Source organism: Ipomoea nil, unplaced genomic scaffold (assembly GCF_001879475.1).
Source record: "Ipomoea nil cultivar Tokyo-kokei standard unplaced genomic scaffold, Asagao_1.1 scaffold0875, whole genome shotgun sequence".
Taxonomy (NCBI): domain Eukaryota; kingdom Viridiplantae; phylum Streptophyta; class Magnoliopsida; order Solanales; family Convolvulaceae; genus Ipomoea; species Ipomoea nil.
The window spans coordinates 335,738-357,774 of NW_017617303.1; the positions used below are offsets into that span (position 1 = coordinate 335,738).

At 33.4% G+C, this 22,037-nt stretch overlaps 1 protein-coding gene across 2 annotated transcripts; it reads left to right on the forward strand.

Annotated features, from left to right (window-relative positions):
* Positions 1 to 1,798: 1,798 nt before the first annotated feature.
* Positions 1,799 to 10,144, forward strand: LOC109178975. Of its 2 annotated transcripts, none has more exons than XM_019328524.1 (7): positions 1,799 to 2,226; positions 2,584 to 2,921; positions 3,854 to 3,964; positions 4,148 to 4,379; positions 5,013 to 5,111; positions 7,324 to 7,501; positions 8,161 to 10,144. In XM_019328524.1, the coding sequence occupies exons 1-7, from the start codon at positions 1,831 to 1,833 to the stop codon at positions 8,586 to 8,588; spliced, it is 1,782 nt and encodes a 593-aa protein (XP_019184069.1). In that variant the 5' UTR covers positions 1,799 to 1,830; the 3' UTR covers positions 8,589 to 10,144. The 2 variants fall into 2 exon arrangements, with proteins under 2 accessions (XP_019184069.1, XP_019184070.1); XM_019328525.1 differs by having other exon boundaries at positions 8,170 to 10,144.
* The last annotated feature ends 11,893 nt before the right edge of the window (positions 10,145 to 22,037 follow it).

The window sequence follows — 22,037 nt, forward strand, 5'->3', positions numbered from 1 at the left end:
ACCATACTTAGATCTGAAAAATTAGAAGAGATAGGGTTAGAAATTGTTACCCAACTTGGTATAAAATCTAGAAATCGTGTAGGAGAACACCCATTTCTGCCTTGGTCCATCGTTGAGCATCACACATTACTAACCACCAACCTTCGATCTCCCTCTATCCATGAAAGCCGGCGAAGTATAGTGTTCATATGGCGGTCGATAGACCGTGATATCTCTAAATCAGGGTTTTGACTATGGGGTTAACACTCAGATTGGGAGTATTGAACATACTTCACAGTAAGATCATCATCATCGCGAATCCATAGTATAGTTCGGTTAACAGTTTCTCATCGAACCCTAAACGGGAGTTAAGAACTCCATTTGTGGTGAGAGGACCGAGACTGGGATGGGTGAGATGAGCTTAGATGAGGATGAAGGCTAGGTGTGTAGGAAAGGGAAGGACAGCTGTTAACATCACTGTCTCAATCCATCTGTGATGTTTATGTAAGATATATTAATTATTATTATTATTATTATTATTATTATTATTATTATTATTATATTATTATTATTATTATTATTATTATTATTATTATTATTAGCAAGGTACTCAATTGTTTAATTGTTTATGTTTAATTGTTTATTATTATAAGTTTAATTGTTTATGTATTACAAATTCTTGTACTCAATTGTTTACTATAATGGTTGGTAATTAATAGTTATTTTAATTACTATTATAGTGTTAGGGAAGAGCGTTATATTATCAGTTTACTATTGTTATTATTTTATTATAATAATACAAATCATTATTATTACTATCATTATATTGATAAATGTTATGTCAATATTTAGGCAATTACGAATGTAAATTAGATTAAGCTATGATTATATAATAAATTAGTTTTAGTACTTTAACATTATAATAAACATTATACAATATAATAACGTGGTTGTTGACATACTATGATTGAATAATTAAACTTGATCTATGTATGATTAACAAAAATGGTACACCAAATAATAAATGTGTACTGATAACATTGTTTTTTTTAACAGACAAAATGGTACGTAGCTGCATCTCGGGTTAACAGTCCTGACGGTCTCAAAATATTGATAGTCAAAGACCCAAGTTCAACTACTACATCAACCACTAATGTTGTATATCATGAAGTTTTCAATAATTTGTAATTTTGTAAAGTTCTCTTTTCTTAGTTCCATGACCTTGCAACTATTTGATCTCTTTTCGTACTATTCTCTTTTCTAGGACTTAATCTCCATCTATCCCAATCATATTTCATTTATATGTTATAAATTTTAACCGCATTAGTTCACACAATTTGTAACATAATATACACACAATTAATACTTTTTAATTTACATACCGTGCAGCGCACGGGTCAAATACTAGTATATATATATATATATATATATATATATATATATATATATATTCAAAATTATCCTCAAGGCTTAGTGCTATTCATAGAAGAATTTTATCAAAAGTACCAAACAATTAAAATGTTGAAATATACCATTCTATTCATTTTTCTGCTCATTTTCTAAAAAATGAACCAAACATAAAGACAGTTTTCCGTTGAACAGCTAAACACGGGAAATGAAAATATTTTATGAAAAATAACTTATTTTTCAAAAGGTATTTGTCAGAAGTCATTTTCCGAGTTTCCAAACGGACCATTATTTTGAAAACATTATCAAATAGGGCTTATAGTTTATTGGCCAAACAGAGCCCTAATAATGTCGGCGCATCATCATTATATAAAACGCCCTTCACGTCCCGCCTTAGGTCCTTCGTTTTACATCACAGATTTCAAATTTCAAAAGCTTCTGAACATGTACGGACAGCCGTCGATCGGCGGTGGCTCTACGCCGCTCTCAACAGGCGCCAACTTTAATCCAAAACCTAATCTATACTATTCGCAGAGTCCGAATGTCTTCCCTAATCCTTTCCAAAACCTTTATTTACAATATCAGAATCCTAGCTTTTCATTCCCAAACCCTAGCTTTCAGTTCCAGGCTCAGCTTTCGAGGCCGGCGACAGTAGCCGAGAGGATCGATAAGGCAGTGCTGACGGCTCACCGCGAAATTCTCGCAACTGAAGAGGGCGTGTCAGCATGGGAAGTGTCTCAATCAGCTCTGGCAATACTTCAGGCTGACACCTGGGAGTCTTTGGGTTTCCAAATGCGGCAAGTGCCCTCTCTTCACCGCCTTATGCTCACCGAAGGAAAGGTAGGAATGAATATTGGTTGTATCAATCGTTGGTTGAATTTACTGTGTTCCCTTATGAGTTTTGATTTATTTCTTTATTATCAAGTTCAACTGGCAATTAACTTTGTGATTAGCCAAGTTGTATAGTTTTGTGCAACTCTTAAGGGGTAGTCCTTCACCTTTAAATGTATTGGGCCACACACTAAAGTTGAATGTATAAAATGGATCAATTAAGATTCATGGGAATATAAGAAAATTAAATTGCTCTGAAGTTTGAGGGGCATACATATAATGTCTCCTTGTTTTTCTACATTCATATGCAATTAGGAATCTTGTAGACCTCTCAAAAATTTTCTTATATGTTTTATCTTTTTGTAGATTAATGACTTCATTCACTGCTTTGCTGGCGCTCGGAGAATTACAACATTGCTTGATTTGGAAATTGCAATATGCAATGCAGAGGGGGTTGAGCGGTTTGAAGATCTGGAATTGGGGCCTTTGGTGAAACACCCATTAATTATACATTATTTTTCTCTCAGTGCTGATGCCACAGAAATGTGCCGAATAACAAGTGAAGAGATAGTGTCATTGCTTTCTGAGTTAATGGATATCAATAAACAAAGAGATGTAGAAATTGAGGAGCTTTTGGATTTTATTGCAAAGAAGAAATCTGTAACAGCCAAGGAAAAGCTTGGTGTGCGAATTCAGAGCTTGGGGTAGGTGCTCCTTTTCCTTTAAATGAACATTTGGTGATTTATATTGGTAGAACAACAGATGCTATTGTGGTTTAAGTTACTTTACATTGTTATAGTGAGACAGCTAGTGTGATTGAAATATTGAATTATATACCTTCACGTCAAAATTTCATCTTTTATGTGAACTTGGGAGCCCTAGAGCAGACTTCTCTTTCTTTGCTTGTTTCCTGGTTCTGAAGTTGAGGAATATTTTTAATTGTATTAATGAGTGCTTCACTTAATTACATGATTATAAGCCCATTAACTTCCTTACCCCTACACCTTCAAACCTCTCCTTTTCACAATAAAGTGAGCCCTTATAAGATTTGTTTGTTATCATAAAAAATCCTTTTCTTTCCTCTTAAATGTGAAAATGAAAGGACTGTATTATAAATTATTTTCATTGTTCCATAGATCATGGTTATCAAGGTGTCGCCTAGGCCTCTGGTCGGTGGAGACCGGATGCCTAACAAGGTCACTTTGCCCAGCGAGCTCAGGCCGTACTTATTTATTTACTCCGTATTTAATACTCATTGCCTAGTCGGCGCCTAGTCGACTAGGCGGTCGGTGGCATCTTGCTCAGAAAGTCCGCCTTAATAACCATGCCATAGATGGAATAACACAATGTAATTTTTCTAGGTTAGCAATTGAATATTGCTAATGTGCTTGCTGTTTTCTTAAGGGTGTTCCAATTTTAAGCAGTCAAGTTGTTGTCCCCTTTGTCATAGCAGCTGTACAATGTGTAATTTAGTTTTATGTTTCTGGTAAAGAAGTTTAATCATTTTCTTTTGACTAAGTTCAATGTAAAGACTAATTGTTCATAATTACACTTATTTGGAATCAATTATACTTGCGCAAATTTGTTCCTCAAATATTTAATGCTTGTTTCTTTCTCTCTGATTTTTTTTTTTCAGGATGCATATCACATTAATCCGAAAAGCATGTCAGTTAGAAAACACCAGTGTTGCTGAAGAAATTACACGGCTGGGATGTAGCAAGAGTAGTAAACAATCCAAAAGAAAGAGGAAGTGTAGCAATATTCAGAGTCCTGTTACTTCACCTCAAAAAGTGTGCGAAAGAAAAAGGACCCAAACACCATTCAGTATGAAAGAGCAGACAAAAAGTTCTGGCAAAAAGAATAAAAGGGTAGTGAAGCAACAATCAACTGATTCAATTGATAAGAGTAGTAAAGAATCCAAAAGAAAGAGAAAGTATAGCAATATTCAGAGTCCTGTTACTTCACCTCAAAAAGTGCGCAAAACAAAAAGGATCCAAACACCATTCAGTAGGAAAGAGCAGACAAAAAGTTCTGGCAAAAAGAATAAAAGGGTAGTGAAACAACAATCAACTGATTCAATTGATTGCTCATATAGCAGTGATTCAATGAAGATGTTCATTACCACTTGGAAGGAGACATGTCAAGCAAACAATGTGGATGAGGTATGAAAGACACTCATTTCATTATGTTATAAGAAGATACAAAGCCCTTGTACCTTTTCTCTTTCATAAGCTTTCTTTGTCAAATCTTGGGTTGTCAGTTGTTGGCTATAGGCTTCTACCTGAAGCAGGCATAGGAGAATATTTATTCTAAGATGATGGTGGTTGAGGTGGCTATGTAGTTTCTGTGTAGTATTGTACATGTTGATGTGTTAATCCTCCAGAAGTCTATTGAAGCTGTGTGCCTTGATTTTACCATTTTCTACAAGTAAAAGTAAAGGGACAATCTTCTATAAATCTACAATCATGTCCTATGCATCAGATATATTCCATTAGATGCATGATATCAATTTGGGTGGTGGGTGTGTGGGGATTAGGGCAATAGGTGATTAGGTGCAATTGTGTTTCTGCTTCTTTTATTCCCTTGTTTTCATTTTCTGATATAGGGTTGTGCTTGTGAAGTTTGCATGCAAGTTGCTTTCCTATTAACTAATGAATCGTGTATTAATTCCTCCTGTCTCCACAATGTACAAGTCTCTGCTATATATAATCACTATGTTGTTATTGGTCTACTTCTCTTTTAAAATGTTAGTTATTTCTATAAAATGCTGATTTTGGTTTATAATTGTTGTTTAGGTGTTTGAGAAGATGATTCAATTTTATAGGACAAGGAAGAGAACAACAGCAAGAAAATTGTTTTCCTTGTACCCATTTGTTGGCTTGCTTCATATTGCTGTAAGTTTATTCAAAGCATTAACTTTCATGTTATGAATTATGGATAATAAATAATGATTCAGAGACACATCAGAAAGTATATTCATATGCACTGGAGTATATCTTCTTTTTTGCTTCAAGATCAAATCTAAGGGGGGTGTATTGAATCATGACTTTCATAGAGTTTTAAAGACTTTTATGAACTTTAAAAGTTTGGAGGTATTCAATTCAAACTTTTAGAGTCTTTAAAAGTCAGTCGGTATTCAATCAAGATTTTTAAAGAGTCTTTAAAAGTCGTGTGGTATTCGATTAAGAATTTTAAAGAGTCTTTAAAAGTCATGTGGTATTCAAAAAGTTATGAACTTTTGTAGACTTTTTAATTTTAAGACTTTTGTAGACTTTTCCTTCTCAAATATAAATAGTTGAAATCCAACCATCAACCCCAAGATTTCAAAATTTTCTTTCTAACAATATTGAATGTTTTCTCTCTCTATTTAAACTCTATTTTTTCTCCCTATTTAATAAAAATATTTTTTTTTCTACCCTACTAATTTTTCTCTCTCCTAAACTTTGCAATCTTCATCTAAAAATTCGAAATAATATTATTTTTACTTCATTATTGCTTGTTTATATTGATTTTTATTTTTTCTATGAATTTTTTATCCCTAACTTTCTCTAATTCTCCCTAAATACATGAACAAAGCAAATTTTTCATCGTCAAATTTTAGTATATGTTTCATAATATTCATATAAATACTTATATATTTTGATTTTTATTCTTTTTATGTTTATATTCGTAATATATATTTTTCCTTTTTTTTTTTTTTTAACAATAGGTTACTACGAATAGAGAACTACTGTTCGCAACAACAATTTGGGGTTGCAAACAGTAGCACCTTGTTGTTGTTCGTAGTCTCAAATTGCTTTTGCAAATAATAGTACTTTGCGTGATGCCTAACAATATATCAAGTATATATATATATATATATATATATATATATATATTATGAATATTAGATTTTTATTTTTTTATTTTATGCAACTTGTAATTATATTTTTAAATATTTTATTTGATCAATTCTTTTATTATAAATTTTATTGTTCAATATTGTTATGAATTTCTAACGAAATAGTTTTTTTTTTTTTTTTTTTTGTATTGATGTTTATTAATAATATATATAAGTAATTAGCAATTTTTTTTTTTGAAGAATTAGTAATTAGCATATAAGTATCAACATACTATGGATAAAAATAATAATGTTGAGAATGTTGATGTGGGTGAAGAACTATATAATAAGAAGAATTTTATGATATATTATAAATGTTTTGTAAGAAAATTATAAATGATAAGAGTCAAAATCATTGAAAGTTTGTAAGGATGTACTCAATTTAGAATTTCAATGACTTTTGTAGACTTTTTAAAATAAAAAGTTGATAAAAGTCTATGAATGTTTTTTAAATAGACTTTTATAGAGTCTTATAAAGTTTTAAAAAGTTTTGAACAACTCTATGAAAGTCAATCAAAGTTTATTAAAGTCTTTAAAACTCTACAAATGTCATGATTGAATACACCCCCCTAAATTATAGCCAGAAAACTTAATTTTTTGTAGATATAAGTTTGAAGACCTAATATGTCCTTATGGTTGTATAATAATTTAGACTTTTAGTTAACAAGAATAACAAAAATTTTGTAAAACAATGTTAAAAACTAACATTTTGTTGGACCAAAATGCAGGGGAATGCATATAAACGTCGTGTATTTATTTACTTGTAATTTTTCCTTATTCTTCTTCTCAAGTTTTTGGTTTATACTGGTTTAGTTAAGGGTAAATTATTGAGACATTGCTTGAAATTGACACATTGCTTGAACAATAGTGAATGAAGGTCTACATGAACAATTCATTAATTGAAAATCTTTATCTCACATTCATACTGTACGTAATATAGTTTCGTCCTTAAATTAATGAATCTGAAAGATGGTAAACCAAAAGAGAAAAACATGGTCATGCATATGGAAACTTTTATCACTTCAGGCATGCAATCATGTTGTCCTTATTCCTTAATTAAAACAACAAACTTCTTGGGGACTCACATCAGTTTTGTCCTTGTTCATATGATTCGGTGATTGATACTATCCATTCATAACTTCAGATCCTTCTAGGGGTATTGTTTTGTATTAACATCTTCATGTGTTTAGGCAGTTGACTCATCGAATTTCATGTGTTTGTGATAGGTAACATCTATTAAAAATGGAATGTGGGATAGCATGGATGATACCTTCCAAAGTTTCAGCCAACTCGATGTAGCAAACACAGTTTCTGAGAATTGTTCTGATTTTATATCCATTCATGTTGAATCACCTAGAAGGAAAGCATCCAGTCTTTCTCAAAAACTTTTGGCACCCGAACATGGTGAGTCAAACTGTGCTGACCTTTTTTTCTCCTTTGCATGATTTATATTTCTTTGAGTTCTTACATTAAATGATTGTTGGGCCTAACTTATATCGGAGCTTATGTACTCTATTAAAGCAGTTGGGCCAAACATTAAAAATGTAGATTCATAGAAAAGCTTTTAATAATGCCATATAAGAGGAAAACCCTTGTTTCCAAGAGCTCCAAAGTAAGTTGAGGCTTCTAAAATTTTTTTGGGCTGAAAAAGATTGAGAAAGTATAGAATAGATACTACCTTGTAAAGAATCATTAGTGTTTCAATTTATTTATTTATTTATGTTTTTTTTTTTTTTTTTTTTTTTTTTTTTTTTTTTTTTGGAGAAGCTCAAGCTGAGCCAATCAAGCACTAAATGAAGTTTCAAAATCTGGCAGTAATTGGAGCATAATTTCATTTTAGAGCAAATTGATACTTGGCTGATTGTTTTATAGGGTTACATTTATCCTTTTAACACACACACACACACACACATTTTTAATGCTTTAATTTGATCCATCTTTCTTCTTCTTCTTAACAATTGTCATTGGGTTTTGATTTTTTTTTTTCCCTTATTCTTTACAATTGCCATTGGGTTTTGATTTTGATTTTGATTTTTTATTTCTTCATGTTGTGACTACATCAGAAGATACAGTTTCAGCTTCAAATTTGTCTAATTTGAGAGATGGAGGTCAGCTATCTCTCTGCCCAGCTGATGCTCAACAGGCACTTTTAACGGGTAGACTAGGAGAATTTGTTGCTTTCAAATACTTCATTGGAAACGTTGGTAACGCATCTGTGAAGTGGGTGAATGAAACTTTTGAGACTGGGCTGCCTTATGACCTTGTAGTGGGAGATCAGGAATACATAGAAGTGAAGGCAACAACAAATGTCAGAAAGGATTGGTTCAAAATATCCGCAAGGGAGTGGCAATTTGCTGTTGAACAGGGTGAACTTTACAGCATTGCACATGTCATGTTATCAGTTACTAATACAGCTACAGTGACAGTATACAAAAATCCTGCCAAACTCATCCAGCTTGGTAAGCTGCAGTTAGCCATTGCAATCAATTAACTTTTATTCTTCGATATTGCCCAGAATGCTGGAATTCTGAGGATCCTTCACTAAACGAGTGAGATCCGAAGAAAACAAACTCTATTTACTAGACAGGTGATTGGGGATATGAGCAGTGTTAGATTTTCTGATATAGGATGCTGAGCTTGATTCATTGCGGTGAATTTTCATTTGGAGATGTATCATTTGGTAAATCTGTTCAAGTATATAAAGATCCCTGGCTGCCTGATCCTATATGCCCTATGGTGCAATCTGAGGCTCAACAGGAATTATGGGACATTTTGGTGGAATCTCTTCTTCAAACTGATGGCAAAGCATGTAATGAAGAAATCTTGGCAGATTTATTTGATCAGTGAGATAGGGAACTGATTATGAATATCCCTGTTTCAGTAATGAAAGCTGAGGACAAGCTGATTTGGAATGCGGAGGAGTAGGGGGAGTTTTCTGTCAAGAGTTGCTACCGTAAGACCACCAGGGAAGCTCAAATAACGGAAGGAACAACATGGACAAGGATGTGGGCTATCAATATTCCTCCAAAAGTGAAGATATTTTTCTGGCAGACTTGTGTGAATTGCCTGCCTCCGGGGAAGCTCAAATAACGGAAGGAACAACATGGACAAGGATGTGGGCTATCAATATTCCTCCAAAAGTGAAGATATTTTTCTGGCAGACTTGTGTGAATTGCCTGCCTACCGCACAAGCATTTTGGGTAATACGGTACAATGTTCTATTTTGTGGTAGTGATACTGAGACTCCTCTTCACCTTTTCATGCATTGCAAAATGGCTAAGGATTGCTGGGATACTGTGGGGGGTTTAAGTATGACAAATGTGGATTCCTTTGAAGAATGGGTTGAGATCAATTTCATGGGGCATACTGATGAGAAATGTTGTGAGTTGATAATGGTGTGCTGGAGCCTGTGGCAAGCTTGAAACAACAAAGTCTGGAATCAACAGAGCTCATCACCGTATGGTATCCTGCGAGAGGCCAAGTTTTTTTTCAACATGGCTGGAGGGAGGCAAGGCGACTTGGAGACCAAAAGAAGAATAGAGATAATGCCTTGGTGACTAAATGGGAAAAACCTCCTGATGGTTGGCTTAAGTTGAATGTCGATGCGGCAATTGACACGGCAGGTAGAAAGATGGGTTTTGGGTGTGTTTTGTGAGACCAAAATGGCGGCTTTGTTTTGGTGAAGGAAGTTCCATGGAAAAGACTGTTCAATCCAAAGGTGGAAAAGGCTGTAGTCATTAGGGATGCTTTGTCATGGATGAAGAATTCTGGTCTGGACAACATACAAGTTGAAACGGATGCCATGGAGGTGCTGAATGGTCTCAAAACTGGCAGAATGAATGCCTCTTTTGATCTATTAGAACTAGCAAAGCAGTTCACAAACATTTGCTTTTTACATGTTAAACAATCTACGAATATGGTCACTCATTTACTAGCTTAGGAGTCATAGAGTGGTTCACCATTCCTTATTTTTCCGTGCATGAAGCTTTAAACTTGCCCCTTCCCCCCCCAAAAAAATGTTTTGTTTAATATACATGTTTTGCTTTAGCTTGTAGTAGTATTGTAGACGGAATTTATTAGAGATACCTAAAGTAGTACACTGAATTACAGTATTAAATCTTAGTTATTCGAAAATGAATTACATTTGTCGTTAATATCTATTTCTCTCATGTTACCAGTTTTTGATAATTTAGGTTAATATCTGTTACATATCATATCCAATCGATATTTAGTGGAAGTCTGGAGCAATAGCTTGAGTTTGACAATATGATTATTACAACATTATTGTTGAGAAAGATGTAGAAAGATTTGTTGTATTAATTTCATGTATCAATAGAGAGACAAGTAGACAACACACAGACTTAAAAGATGCAATCCTATTGACACACAACTTCAACAGATATATTTTTACAGATATAACTTTTGCGTATCAATACACTCTCTCAAGCTGGAGCATGCATATCATATGCACCAAGTTTGTTACAAATGTATTCAATCCTATGACTTCTTAAAGCTTTAATAAATATATTAGCTAATTTGATTATTTGAGCCTATAAAAGATGTAGTAATATCTCCATATGCAACATTTTCTCGAACAAAATGACAATCAATTTCAATGTGTTTCGTCATTTCATTAAAAACTGGATTTGACGCAATATACAAAGCTGCTTGGTTATCACAAATGAGCTTCATGGACTCCTTTGTACAAATCTTCAGTTCAGTAAGGAGGGTTCTCAACCACATAAGTTCACATGTTCCAAAGGCCATGAATCGATATTCGGCTTCTGCATTTGAGCAAGCAACAACATTTTGCTTTTTTTACTTTTCCAAGAGATTAAATTGCCACCGAGAAACATACAATATCAAAATGTTGATTTTTTATCCCATGCACCTACCCAATCTGCATCTGTATACTCAATAATTTCACGGTTTCCATGGTCTTTGTTAACAAACCAGTGCCTGGAGGGTGTTCCAGCGACCGGAATGGATGTGTAGGGGTCACCGGAGGCTGGAGGAGAGAGTTATAGTACTATTTTGACAAAAGAACTCACCTATAAGAAGTAATAGGAGAAACTAGTTTTGAACGAACAGTACCAGTTACAGTTCACCGGAAAAAAAAAAAAAAAAATTCAAATTTTGGCTTCTGATACCTTGTTGAGAAAGATGTAGAAGGATTTTGTTGTATTACTCCCATGCCTCAATAGAGAGACAACACACAAATATATACAGACTTAAAAGACGCAATGCTACACAACTTCAATAAATATATTTTTACAGTCACAACTTTTATGTTTCAACAATTATAATTACGTTTATTCTATAAAATAACAACCATAAATATAACCGGACTTGAATGTTTGACCTTGAGTTCGAGAATCTCTCCTCAAAGACTAATGTTGTATTACTTAAAAATTTCTCTTCAATATTCATTTGCGAGTTATTTTTATTAATTTGTAATGAAATTAATAAACTTGTGGGTAGTAAATTAATTTAAAGTAATTTTTATGTGTGATTGTGAGCTATTACTAGCGTGAACATTTCAATTTTTATATTTTAATTATTACCGCAAAGAATAAATGAGTTAAAAAAGAAAAAGAAAAAGAAAATTAACATGAATTACATTCTATGTTCACTAATTTAATTGTAATCCTAACTATAATAAAGCTAAATCTTTTGGTTGAGAAACTCCCACCCAAATGATACGGCAACGTTTGGAGGACAACATGTATTACACTGTTTTGGTCGGAGATACTGCCTTTTCACTATACAATTTCGAGCCACTCAATGGATTACACTGTGTATACCAATTTCCAATGCACGGTCATCCATTGGACTACCAAAATTTTTGAATTAGTTGTTTGTTGTACAATTTATCATCTATAAATACTAGGGGTCCGTTTACTAACAGAAAACTGTTCTCTGTTTTCATTTTCTAATTTTTCAGTTTTCATTCTCTGTTTTCTGTTTAGAAAACTTGTTTACTAACATAAAACTGTTCTCTATTTTCTGTTTTCTAATTTTTTAGTTTTCACCTAAAATTTAGTTTATTGAGTTCAATCAAAATCTAAAACATTATATAGAGTTTAATTCTTAATTTTGATAATGTAAATAATGTCTAACTTTAAAGTGTAAGCAAATAAATTATGTTTAAATAAGTAAGGTAAGTAGAAAAGATAGAAGATAGTGATAAGTAAAATAAGATGATAATGAATGTAATCATAGTAATGTGGTTATAGTGACATATAACTAAATAGATGATAGATGATTCTGTTTTCTATTTTGAAAACAGTTTTTAAGTGTGTTTCATTTTTCCGGAAATTTTCAGAAATTATTTTCAGTTTTGAAAATGGAAACTGTGTTAGTAAACATGTTTTCTGTTTTCTATTTTTCAGTTTCTGGAAATTCCCAGAAATTTTCAGTTAGTAAACGGCCCCTAGATGTTTCATTGAGAAACCCCCACCCCACATTTACACTGAAGCACAAGATTTAGTTTAAGTAGCTCTTCTCACGAAACTTCCTCCATAGAGAACTGGGAGAGACAAATCCTGCACAAAAAAATAAAAGAGTTAATACCAGTCAAGGTCCCTTGAATATAGTGGTTCCGCCACCTATGGTCCTAAACTTTTAAATCAACCTTTCGTGGTCCTCCAAGTTTAAAAAATGACCTGCAATAGTCTGCCGTTACTATTTTCCGTTTGAGCCGTGAAATGCAAGGGCATTATGGACCTTTCACAACTTTCATAATTTTCAAGCTTTGACTTCGCCGGTGAGACAGGGTCCAGTTTCAACTTGGACGCCTTCGCACCTCCATTGTCGCCGTCTCATCGCTGGTTTCTGACTCTCCACTGTTGCGATACGAAATCCCGTGTCTCATTGTCGGTTTCTGGCTCTCCGTCGCCGGCGATTTTGCCTACGGTGCCGAACTCCTCGTCGACAGCTCCCTTTTCTGTTGTTGGTGAGATTCCAAAACAGTCTTTCATTTTTCTATTCCTTTCTTTTTCTCTGATTTCTTCTTTTTGTTTTGTTTTGGTAATAATTTCAGCTTCGAAGAGGAAGAGACCAAGGCAGGTTTCGGAGAATAGTGTTCAAGCAGCTGGGCATGACAGTGGGATGATAGTGTTCAAGCTAGAGAGGGAGCGCCCTGCATTTTCTGTGAGTGGAGATTATCTGTTTTATGTTAAAGACCGGTTCCTTCGTATCTATGAGTATTCAACTCAGAAAGACACACAGTTGATACCAATTCGTAGGCTTGGTTCAAACAGCTTAAATCAAGGTCCTTGAACCTGTCATACAGTGCTACTGAAAATGCTGTCTTAATATGTTCAGATATGGATGGTGGTTCTTATGAACTATATGTTGTGCCCAAAGACAGTTATGGGAGGGGTGATACAGTTCAAGATGCAAAGAGAGGAAGTGGAGGATCAGCAGTGTTTATTGCTGGACAGAGGTTTGCGGTGCTTGAGAAGAGTACCAATCAAGTTCTAGTCAAGAATCTCAAAAATGAAATTGTCAAGAAAAGTATTCTTCCAATTGCTAAAGATGCAATATTTTATGCTGGGACTGGAAATGTACTGTGCTGGGCAGAGGACAGGGTGGTGATATTTGTCTTAAGAGTGGAGCCTGGGATGACAATGGAGTTTTCATATATACAACACTGACCCACATTAAGTATTGCCTTCCTAATGGGGATAGTGGAATTATCAAGACCTTGGATATCCCAGTATATATTACTAAAATCTATGGGAACACCATTTTTTGCTTGGACAGAGATAGGAAAAACCGTCCCATTTTCAAGCCCGTCATCGGCTTCTTCTTCCCCAAATTTCGAGGAAACACCAGTTCAAAATGGTGGTGGCTCTTTGTTATATGGTTTGGGCAGTTCAATCAATTCACAATCAAATCCAATGGTGGAGCCGATGAAGGTGGAATTGAAAATCAAGCCGCCGGCGACGGAGCAAGCGCCGGAAAGTGGAGATTTGGTCGGAAAGGAGGAGGAGGTGGTTGTGAGCTCCCCGAAGAAGGAATCACCTCTTTCTGCTTCTTTGGAGGACTCGAAAGCGATGGCTGCATAACAAGCAAATTAATGGGCACAACTCGTTGGTAACTAAGGCCTAAGGTAATTGAACTGCCGTAGGGAGTCTGCAAGACTTTTCGTTAACTCCACAGTTCTTCCCTGCAACCGCTCACCACCGTTTCCCTCCTTCAAAGCCACCTACCTAGCCGCCGCGCCTCCAAAAGCTCCCCACCTCCCAACCCCAACTTCTTCCTCTTAATTCCCTAAATCCCCTTCAAATCGCTCTCGGTAGCCTCTCAATTTCTTCAATTGCCATCAATTTGGGTGAGAAAATTGTGAAAGGTCTATAATACCCTCGTATTTCACCGCTCAAACGGAAAACACTAACAGTAAGATTATTGCTGGTCATTTTTGAAACTTGAAGGACCACAAAAGGTTGATTTGAAAGTTTAGGACTATAGATGGCGGAACCATTATACTCGAGGGACCTTGGTTGGTATTAACTCAAAATAAAATGTTAGAACCCTTTTTTTAAACCACACTGTCTACATACAAGTAATATGAAGAAGATCACTACTTCAAGGAAGAAAAATGAAACAACATTTTGACAATAAAGGTTGGTTCATCTTGCTATTATTTTGGTATGTTTTAATTTTTAATTCGTTAGTATGTCTTTATGAGGAACTCATAGAACATCGTATAAAATGAGTTTTTTCGAGAAGCAAGCTATGTAGTAATATCTACCAGTGAAGGTTGTAGATTCTTCCTATCTTCCTATGAAAATGTCTTCAAGAACCAAGTGGTATGTAACAGTTTTTTTTTCTTTAGATTAAGTCCTGTAACAGTTGAAGCCTACCTTATGATATCCTTTTCTCGGACAAACTCTACCCATTCCTTCCATCAATGCAGAGTGCACCCAGAACCAGAATACACCTAGCACCAAACCACAGAAAATAAATAAAAAAAATTTAGAAAACCTGAATTTCTAGACAAAACAGTAGCAATGTATAAAAAAACGACTAGATCTAAAATACGAATTTCTTAGTAGTGCACCCAGAACCAGAATACACATAGCACCAACCCACAGAAAATAAATAAAATAATTTAGAAAACCTGAATTTCTAGACGAAACAGTAGCAATGTATAAAAAAAACAACTAGATCTAAAATACGAATTTCTTAGTAGTGCACCCAGAACCAGAATACACCTAGCACCAAACCACAGAAAATACAAAAAAAAAAAAAAAATTATTTTTTAGAAAACCTGAATTTCTAGCCGAAACAGTAGCAATGCAAAAAAAAAAAAAAAAAAAAAAATTAAAAATTGTTTAGCTTTAGAAATTGTTAGAAACTTAAATCAAAAGTTAGAAACATATTATAGTCAGAGAAAATGGACTAGATCTAAAATACGTTTGTTAGTTTTATAAATTGGTAGAAACTTAAATCAAAAGTGAGAAACATGTTGTAGAAGTCAGAAAAACGGACTAGATCAGTAAGATCACTACCTAAAAAAACCAACTACCTCATGCATGATCCAGATCTAGAATTTAATCTCCATTTTTAAACTCTTCAGACTAAAAAAAATACACTACTATACAGATCTAGGATTTCAAGTTCATCTATCGTCATGTTTTCCAACTTGATCTGGAAATATACTATAAAAAATGTAAATACAGATACAGATATATAAAAAGAATAGAAAGTTGGTACTTATATCTAGAACGAGAGTGATTGTTTCACATTAGCCTTCAGAATCAAGATTTGAAAATAAGTCTCACCAACAACTTATACTTGATTTTGTATGCATTATAACGAAGAAATGCAGACAAAGATGTTTCAAAGCTTGCTAAGAATAGATGAGATGAAACTGCCTTCATCGTGAATAGAAATACAAAGTTGTGATAGTGAAGAAAACCTTGAACTAAGATCGGAGAATGAAAGAGGTAGGTGTGAGTGGAGTGGCCGTGTAGGGTCGCCGGCCCTGTCAAAGCGGGCAAACCCGCCCCATGCGGGTTGGCGGGCCCGCGGACTGGCCCGGGAACTCTTTTTTTTTTTTTTTTTTTTTTTTTTAATATATATAATTCAAAGTTAAACAAATAAGTAAAATTTAAAAAATTATATATATATATATATATATATATATATATATATATATATATATATATTTTGCAGTAAGTCTGTAGTATTTATATATTAATTTATATATTTATATATGTTAGTTACTACTAGCTTACTGCATTCAATCCATTCATTATTATATATAAATATATAAATTAATATATAAATACTGCGGACTTACTGCAATATATATATATATATATATATATATATATATATATATATATATAGTAAATTACACTTTTGGTCCTGTGATTATTGTGGTTTTGTTAATTTGAGTACTTGACTTTAAAAACTAACAATTTAGTCCTGTAACTATCCAATTTTTAAGGAATTTGGTCCTCCCGGCCAAATCGCCGGCCGAATGTTGCCGAAAAAACGTAATTCCTTTAAAATTGTTTATTCATATAGGTAAAATAGTCAATTTACGTTAAAAATTGTTGTCGGTAAGTCGGTAGCCATTTACAGACCATTTTTCCGGTTCTGAAGTCGTTGTTCTCAACAGGGATGGTTTTCTTCTTGAAGAAGCCTGGGACGAGCATGGAGCTTGGTAGCGGAGAGGAATCGCAGGCCGACTCGGCATAAAAGTCAGCGATGTTCAACACAACCGTTGGGCTCAACCTTCTCCCCGATCTTCTTCAACGGCGCCGTATCACCCAACCCTTCATCGCGTTTCAAAATCCTCACTTGCCGCACCCTGAAATTTCCCTTTGTCTTCGTCGGCGAACTAAAGAAACGGACGCTGCTGTTTCCGTGAAACGATGAAGAAATGGAATGGAATTGTACCAAATTACTTTCAACAAGTAAACGTTTTGACATTCACCTATCAACAAACATTGGATTAAGCATTATTTAACTTTGAAAAAAAAAAATGATAGTGACTAGTATAATGGCATAAACGGGAGGTGGCGGATCCGGCGATGCCGTTCTGGTGGATGCTGCGAGCAGAAGAGGTGGCAGCTCCGGATTGCCATAACGGAAAGAGCTTCCACAGCTTCCTGTCAGACCTGTGGTGGTCGGCGACAGCCATCGCTGACAGAACCCCCCTTTCCCCTTTTTTTTTTTTTTTTTTTTTTTTTTTTTTTTTTTTTTTTTTTTAAAGAAATTAAATTGACCATTTTATCCCCATGAATAAACAATTTTAAAGGAATTACGTTTTTCCGGCAACATTTTGCCGGTGATTTGGTCGGAGGACCAAATGTGTTAAAAATTACATAGTTACAGGACTAAATTGTTAGCTTTTAAAGTCAAGTACTCAAATTAACAAGACCACAATAGTCACAGGACCAAAAGTGTAATTTACTCTCTCTCTCTCTCTCTCTCTCTCTCTATATATATATATATATATATATATATATATATATATATATATATATATATATATATATATATATATATATATATATACACACACACACACACACGAATGCACTTAAAAAGAAGTCACAATCTTAATTACTTCGTATGCCTTATTCGTAAGCGTTAATTGATTTGGTCCGCGGGCTGACCCGCAGCTCGTGCGGGCTAACCCACGTGGATTGCGGGTCAATTCCGCCCCGCTCTGTTAGGCCCGCATTTTCGCGGACCTATTTTTTATGACCCTAACCCGTCCCATCATGGGGTGGGGGCGGGCCAACCCGCGGGCTTCGACCCATTTTGACGGTACTATGTGGGGCAACACAATGTGGTAGGCGTGTACATAGTCTGATTGGGTAGGGTTATGCAAAGGAAACGGGCTGCTGAACTGGGATGGAATTGGGCCTATTTTATAATATCTGTATCAAGTTATTATTTGATACATATGTGTTGTGTATACATAATGGGCTGGAATTGAGCTCATTATCTATAGATCACATATATACCTACATATACATATTTTAGCGAAATTAATATTTAATTAAATATATTGTGTATATACTTCATATGGTTTCTGTGTTGATTTTTATCCTTGATATATATGTTGTGTATGTTTTATTGTTTGTAGTAGTATACATATAATAGATGAAAATTTATATTTTGCACCAGGGCGCGCGTTGCCCTGATACAAAACGACGTCGTTTTAAATTATTTTTATTTTGAAATTTCGCTACCAAGTGTTAGTGGTTAATTTTTTTTTTTTTAAAAAAAAATTCATGTTCAAAAATGTACATAATTTTATACTAAAATACATATAATTGTATAAACAAATACACATAATTGTATAAATAAATACACATAATTGTATAAACAAATATGCAGAATTGTATAAATAAATACACATAATCACATCAACTCTCGACTGCGCATCTTAAAATGACGTCGTTTTGGGAGGTGCGAGGCACACAGTGCTATGTGCGTCGTGGTGTAGGATATAACGATTGATGATAGATTGTTTCAAATATTCTTCATGTATTTTCCTCACAACTGTTTGTGTTTCATTTGCTTCATACTTATTACTTATTTATTATACATCACTTTTTGAATATTTTGTAGAAAATAATTCACCAAGTTGGCAGAACACGTAATAGAAGCAAAAATATCTACAAGGGATCATGTAGGTACTAGGGTGTTGGTTCCTCGAATGGCTATGACACCATCAGATCCAAGATTGCTATTCAAGTTTGAGAGAAGACAATTTCCATTAATGCTTTCATATGCAATGACTATAAATAAAAGTTAGGGACAAACGTTATCCCATGTTGGATTGCTACTCAAGAAGTCAGTTTTTGTACAAGGACATTTATATATAGCCGCATCTAGAGTGAACAATCCTAAAGGTCTCAAGATTTTGATTTGTAATGAGTTGGACAATAGTTGTAATTCAACCACTAATGTAGTTTACAAAGATGTCTTTAATAATTTGTAATTTAAAATAATAATTTCTCATTTTTATAACACTGATGCTTATTACTTTGTATGTTTAAATCCCAAATTTTAAATCTTACAAAAATTGTAATATCCACATAAAAAAAAATGATTATCTTACAGTAAACAAACATAAGTTCATTAAGGCTAAAAATTTGATCCGTGCATCGTACGGGTATCATACTAGTAATAATAATAATATAAAAACAAAACGGTCATCATCATTATTGTTGTTGTTGTTGTCGTTGTTATTATTAGTACTACTAGTATTTTCACCCATGCGTTGCATGAAACAGATTTGTTATAATATTTTAAGAATATTTGGATCGATATACAATTATATAAATTATAACAAAGAATAATATATAGCGCAATTGATGAAATAGGTTGGATCGATTATGTTTTCTGATATTATCCTTGCTTGAATTCGAACAAATAATTATCCAATTACCATGCGATATGATGTATAGTACGAATAAAATTTTTATTATATATTTAGATAATAAAATTAAAGATGAAATTATAAACAATTCTAATATTTGAAAGTATACATTTGATATACGAATAAATTTTGTTATTATATATTTAGATAATAAAATTAAAGATAAAACTATAAACAATTATAATATTTGAAAGGAGTTAATTCCGCCATAGTTCTCTTGTCTTTGGTGGCAATTTCAAATTTAGTCATAAACTATTATTTTTTTGCCATTTAACATCCCAGACTATTATTTTTTGGACACTTTTAGTCCTTCTTGTGGCTTTTCCTATTTTTAGAAAAGGGAATTTTTGTCTTTTCATATTTTTCTTTTGTTATTTTTCCAGTTTCAACCGATTTAATTGGTTTAGTACTTTAGGTAAACTCTGATTTTTAGTAACTAAATTTTTCAATCGATTTTTAGTAAAGTTTTAAACCAATTAAACCGGTTGAAATCAAAAAGGTTACAAAAGAAAAATATGAAGAGATAAAAATGTCCTTACTAAAAATATGAAAAGTCATGAGAATGACTAAAAATGTCAAAAAAATAATAGTCTTGGATGTTAAATGACAAAAATGATAGTCTAGGACTAAATTTGGAATTGCCACCAAAGACAAGGGACCTCTGATGGAATTTACTCTATTTGAAAGTATACATTTATTTGATTATAAAATTAGTGCAAACGTATCACTCAATTAATTGAATAATATAAACTTGTTTGTCTACAATTAGCTTAAAAAAATTGATATGTAATATGATTTATGTAATTATATTATTACTAAAATAAATATAGAAAAAAAAAGAGAGAAATATTTTAATTGTAATTATTATAAAAAATAAATTCAACGACCATGTTTAGCTTAATTACTATTATAATTATTAGGCAATTATACTAATATATGTGCAATTATACTTTTATACATTTCCTTTTCACTATATCACCTTTACTTATTTTCTCTTCCTCCATATCTGAATGAATTAATTGTAATTATTATTAAAAAAACAAACTCAACGACCGATGTTTAATTGTAATTTATAGATGATCAAAAAACACTTATTGTATACTTGTTAATGGAAGATGTTCAAAGCATTTTTCGAAAAAGTTTGTCGAATCTTTCAATTTAGATGAAGATGGTTACCCAATGTATAGGCGTCGGGATGATGGTAAAAACTTAAACAAAAATGGTATCCAGTTGGACAATAGATATGTGGTACCACACAACAGGTATCTTCTCCTCAAATATAGGGCACACATCAACGTAGAATAGTGTAACCAATCAAGATCTATCAAGTACTTATTCATGTATTTGAACAAGGGGAATAGTCGAGTCACAACTGAATTCTATAAAAATACAATAGATGAATAGTCTACCAAACACATATATGAGATGAGCATGTACTATGACTGCCTTTAGTTTCTGTGTGTGGGGCTACTCGACGACTTTTTAGTTTTGATGTTCAATTCAGGACACAATTTATGGAGAGATTAAGTTTCCATTTTCCAGACTGCCTCAATTGTTTTCAAAAATGATGATAGCATTGCCAATGTTTTAAATCGCTCAACTATTGGTTAGAGCATGTTCATTGGATGGTTTGAAGCCAACAAGAGATTTACAGAAGGCTAAACTTTTAACTTATATTGAGATGCCAACTAAATTTGTTTGGAAGAAAGACATCCGTGAATGGCATCCAAGGCGAACATAGGGCTTTTCAATTGGTTGAATTTTCTATGTACACCAGGAAGTGGTGAAATATATTACTTCAGATGCTTTTTGAATATAGTTCGTGGTCCTACAAGTTTTAAAGACATAATGACATTTAATGGTGGAATAGAGTATATGAGTTTCAGAGATGCATGATGTGCATGGAAGCCATTGGTCTTTCGCTCATTCAATGAGAAAACTTTTTGTCATATTGTTGACATCAAATTCGTTAATTAAGCCTGAAAATGTTTGGAATGCCATGTGCCATCATCTTTCATAAGATGCACAACTCATTCGACGAAGACTCTTGCTCCAAGAAGGTTTGGTTTATTCATAATTTTATAACCAACCTTTTATAGTATATTTTATATTTTTTTTGAAGGGTTATAGTATATTTTATTATGTTTACTAATCATTCTATAATTCTTTTCTTACATTTTTTCTAATTTATGATAGACTTGCTCATAACAGACTATTTAAAGAAAAACTTTGATTTAGAGAAGTTGTTACAAGTATATAATAAGTATTTAAAAGACTTCCCTCAAATGCCATTACCGAACTTTGAGGATACAACATTGCTTGAAAATAGATTGTTGTTTGAGGAGTTATCATATGATCGTGAAGCTCTATGCGAAGAGAGTGAGAATTTGTCAAGGAAATTAAATGATGGACAAACGGTTGTATATGAAACAATAATTAACGATGTTGCATCGAATAGTGGTGGGTTGTTTTTTTGTTTACGATTAAGGGGGGACCGGAAAAATATTTATTTGGATGGCATTA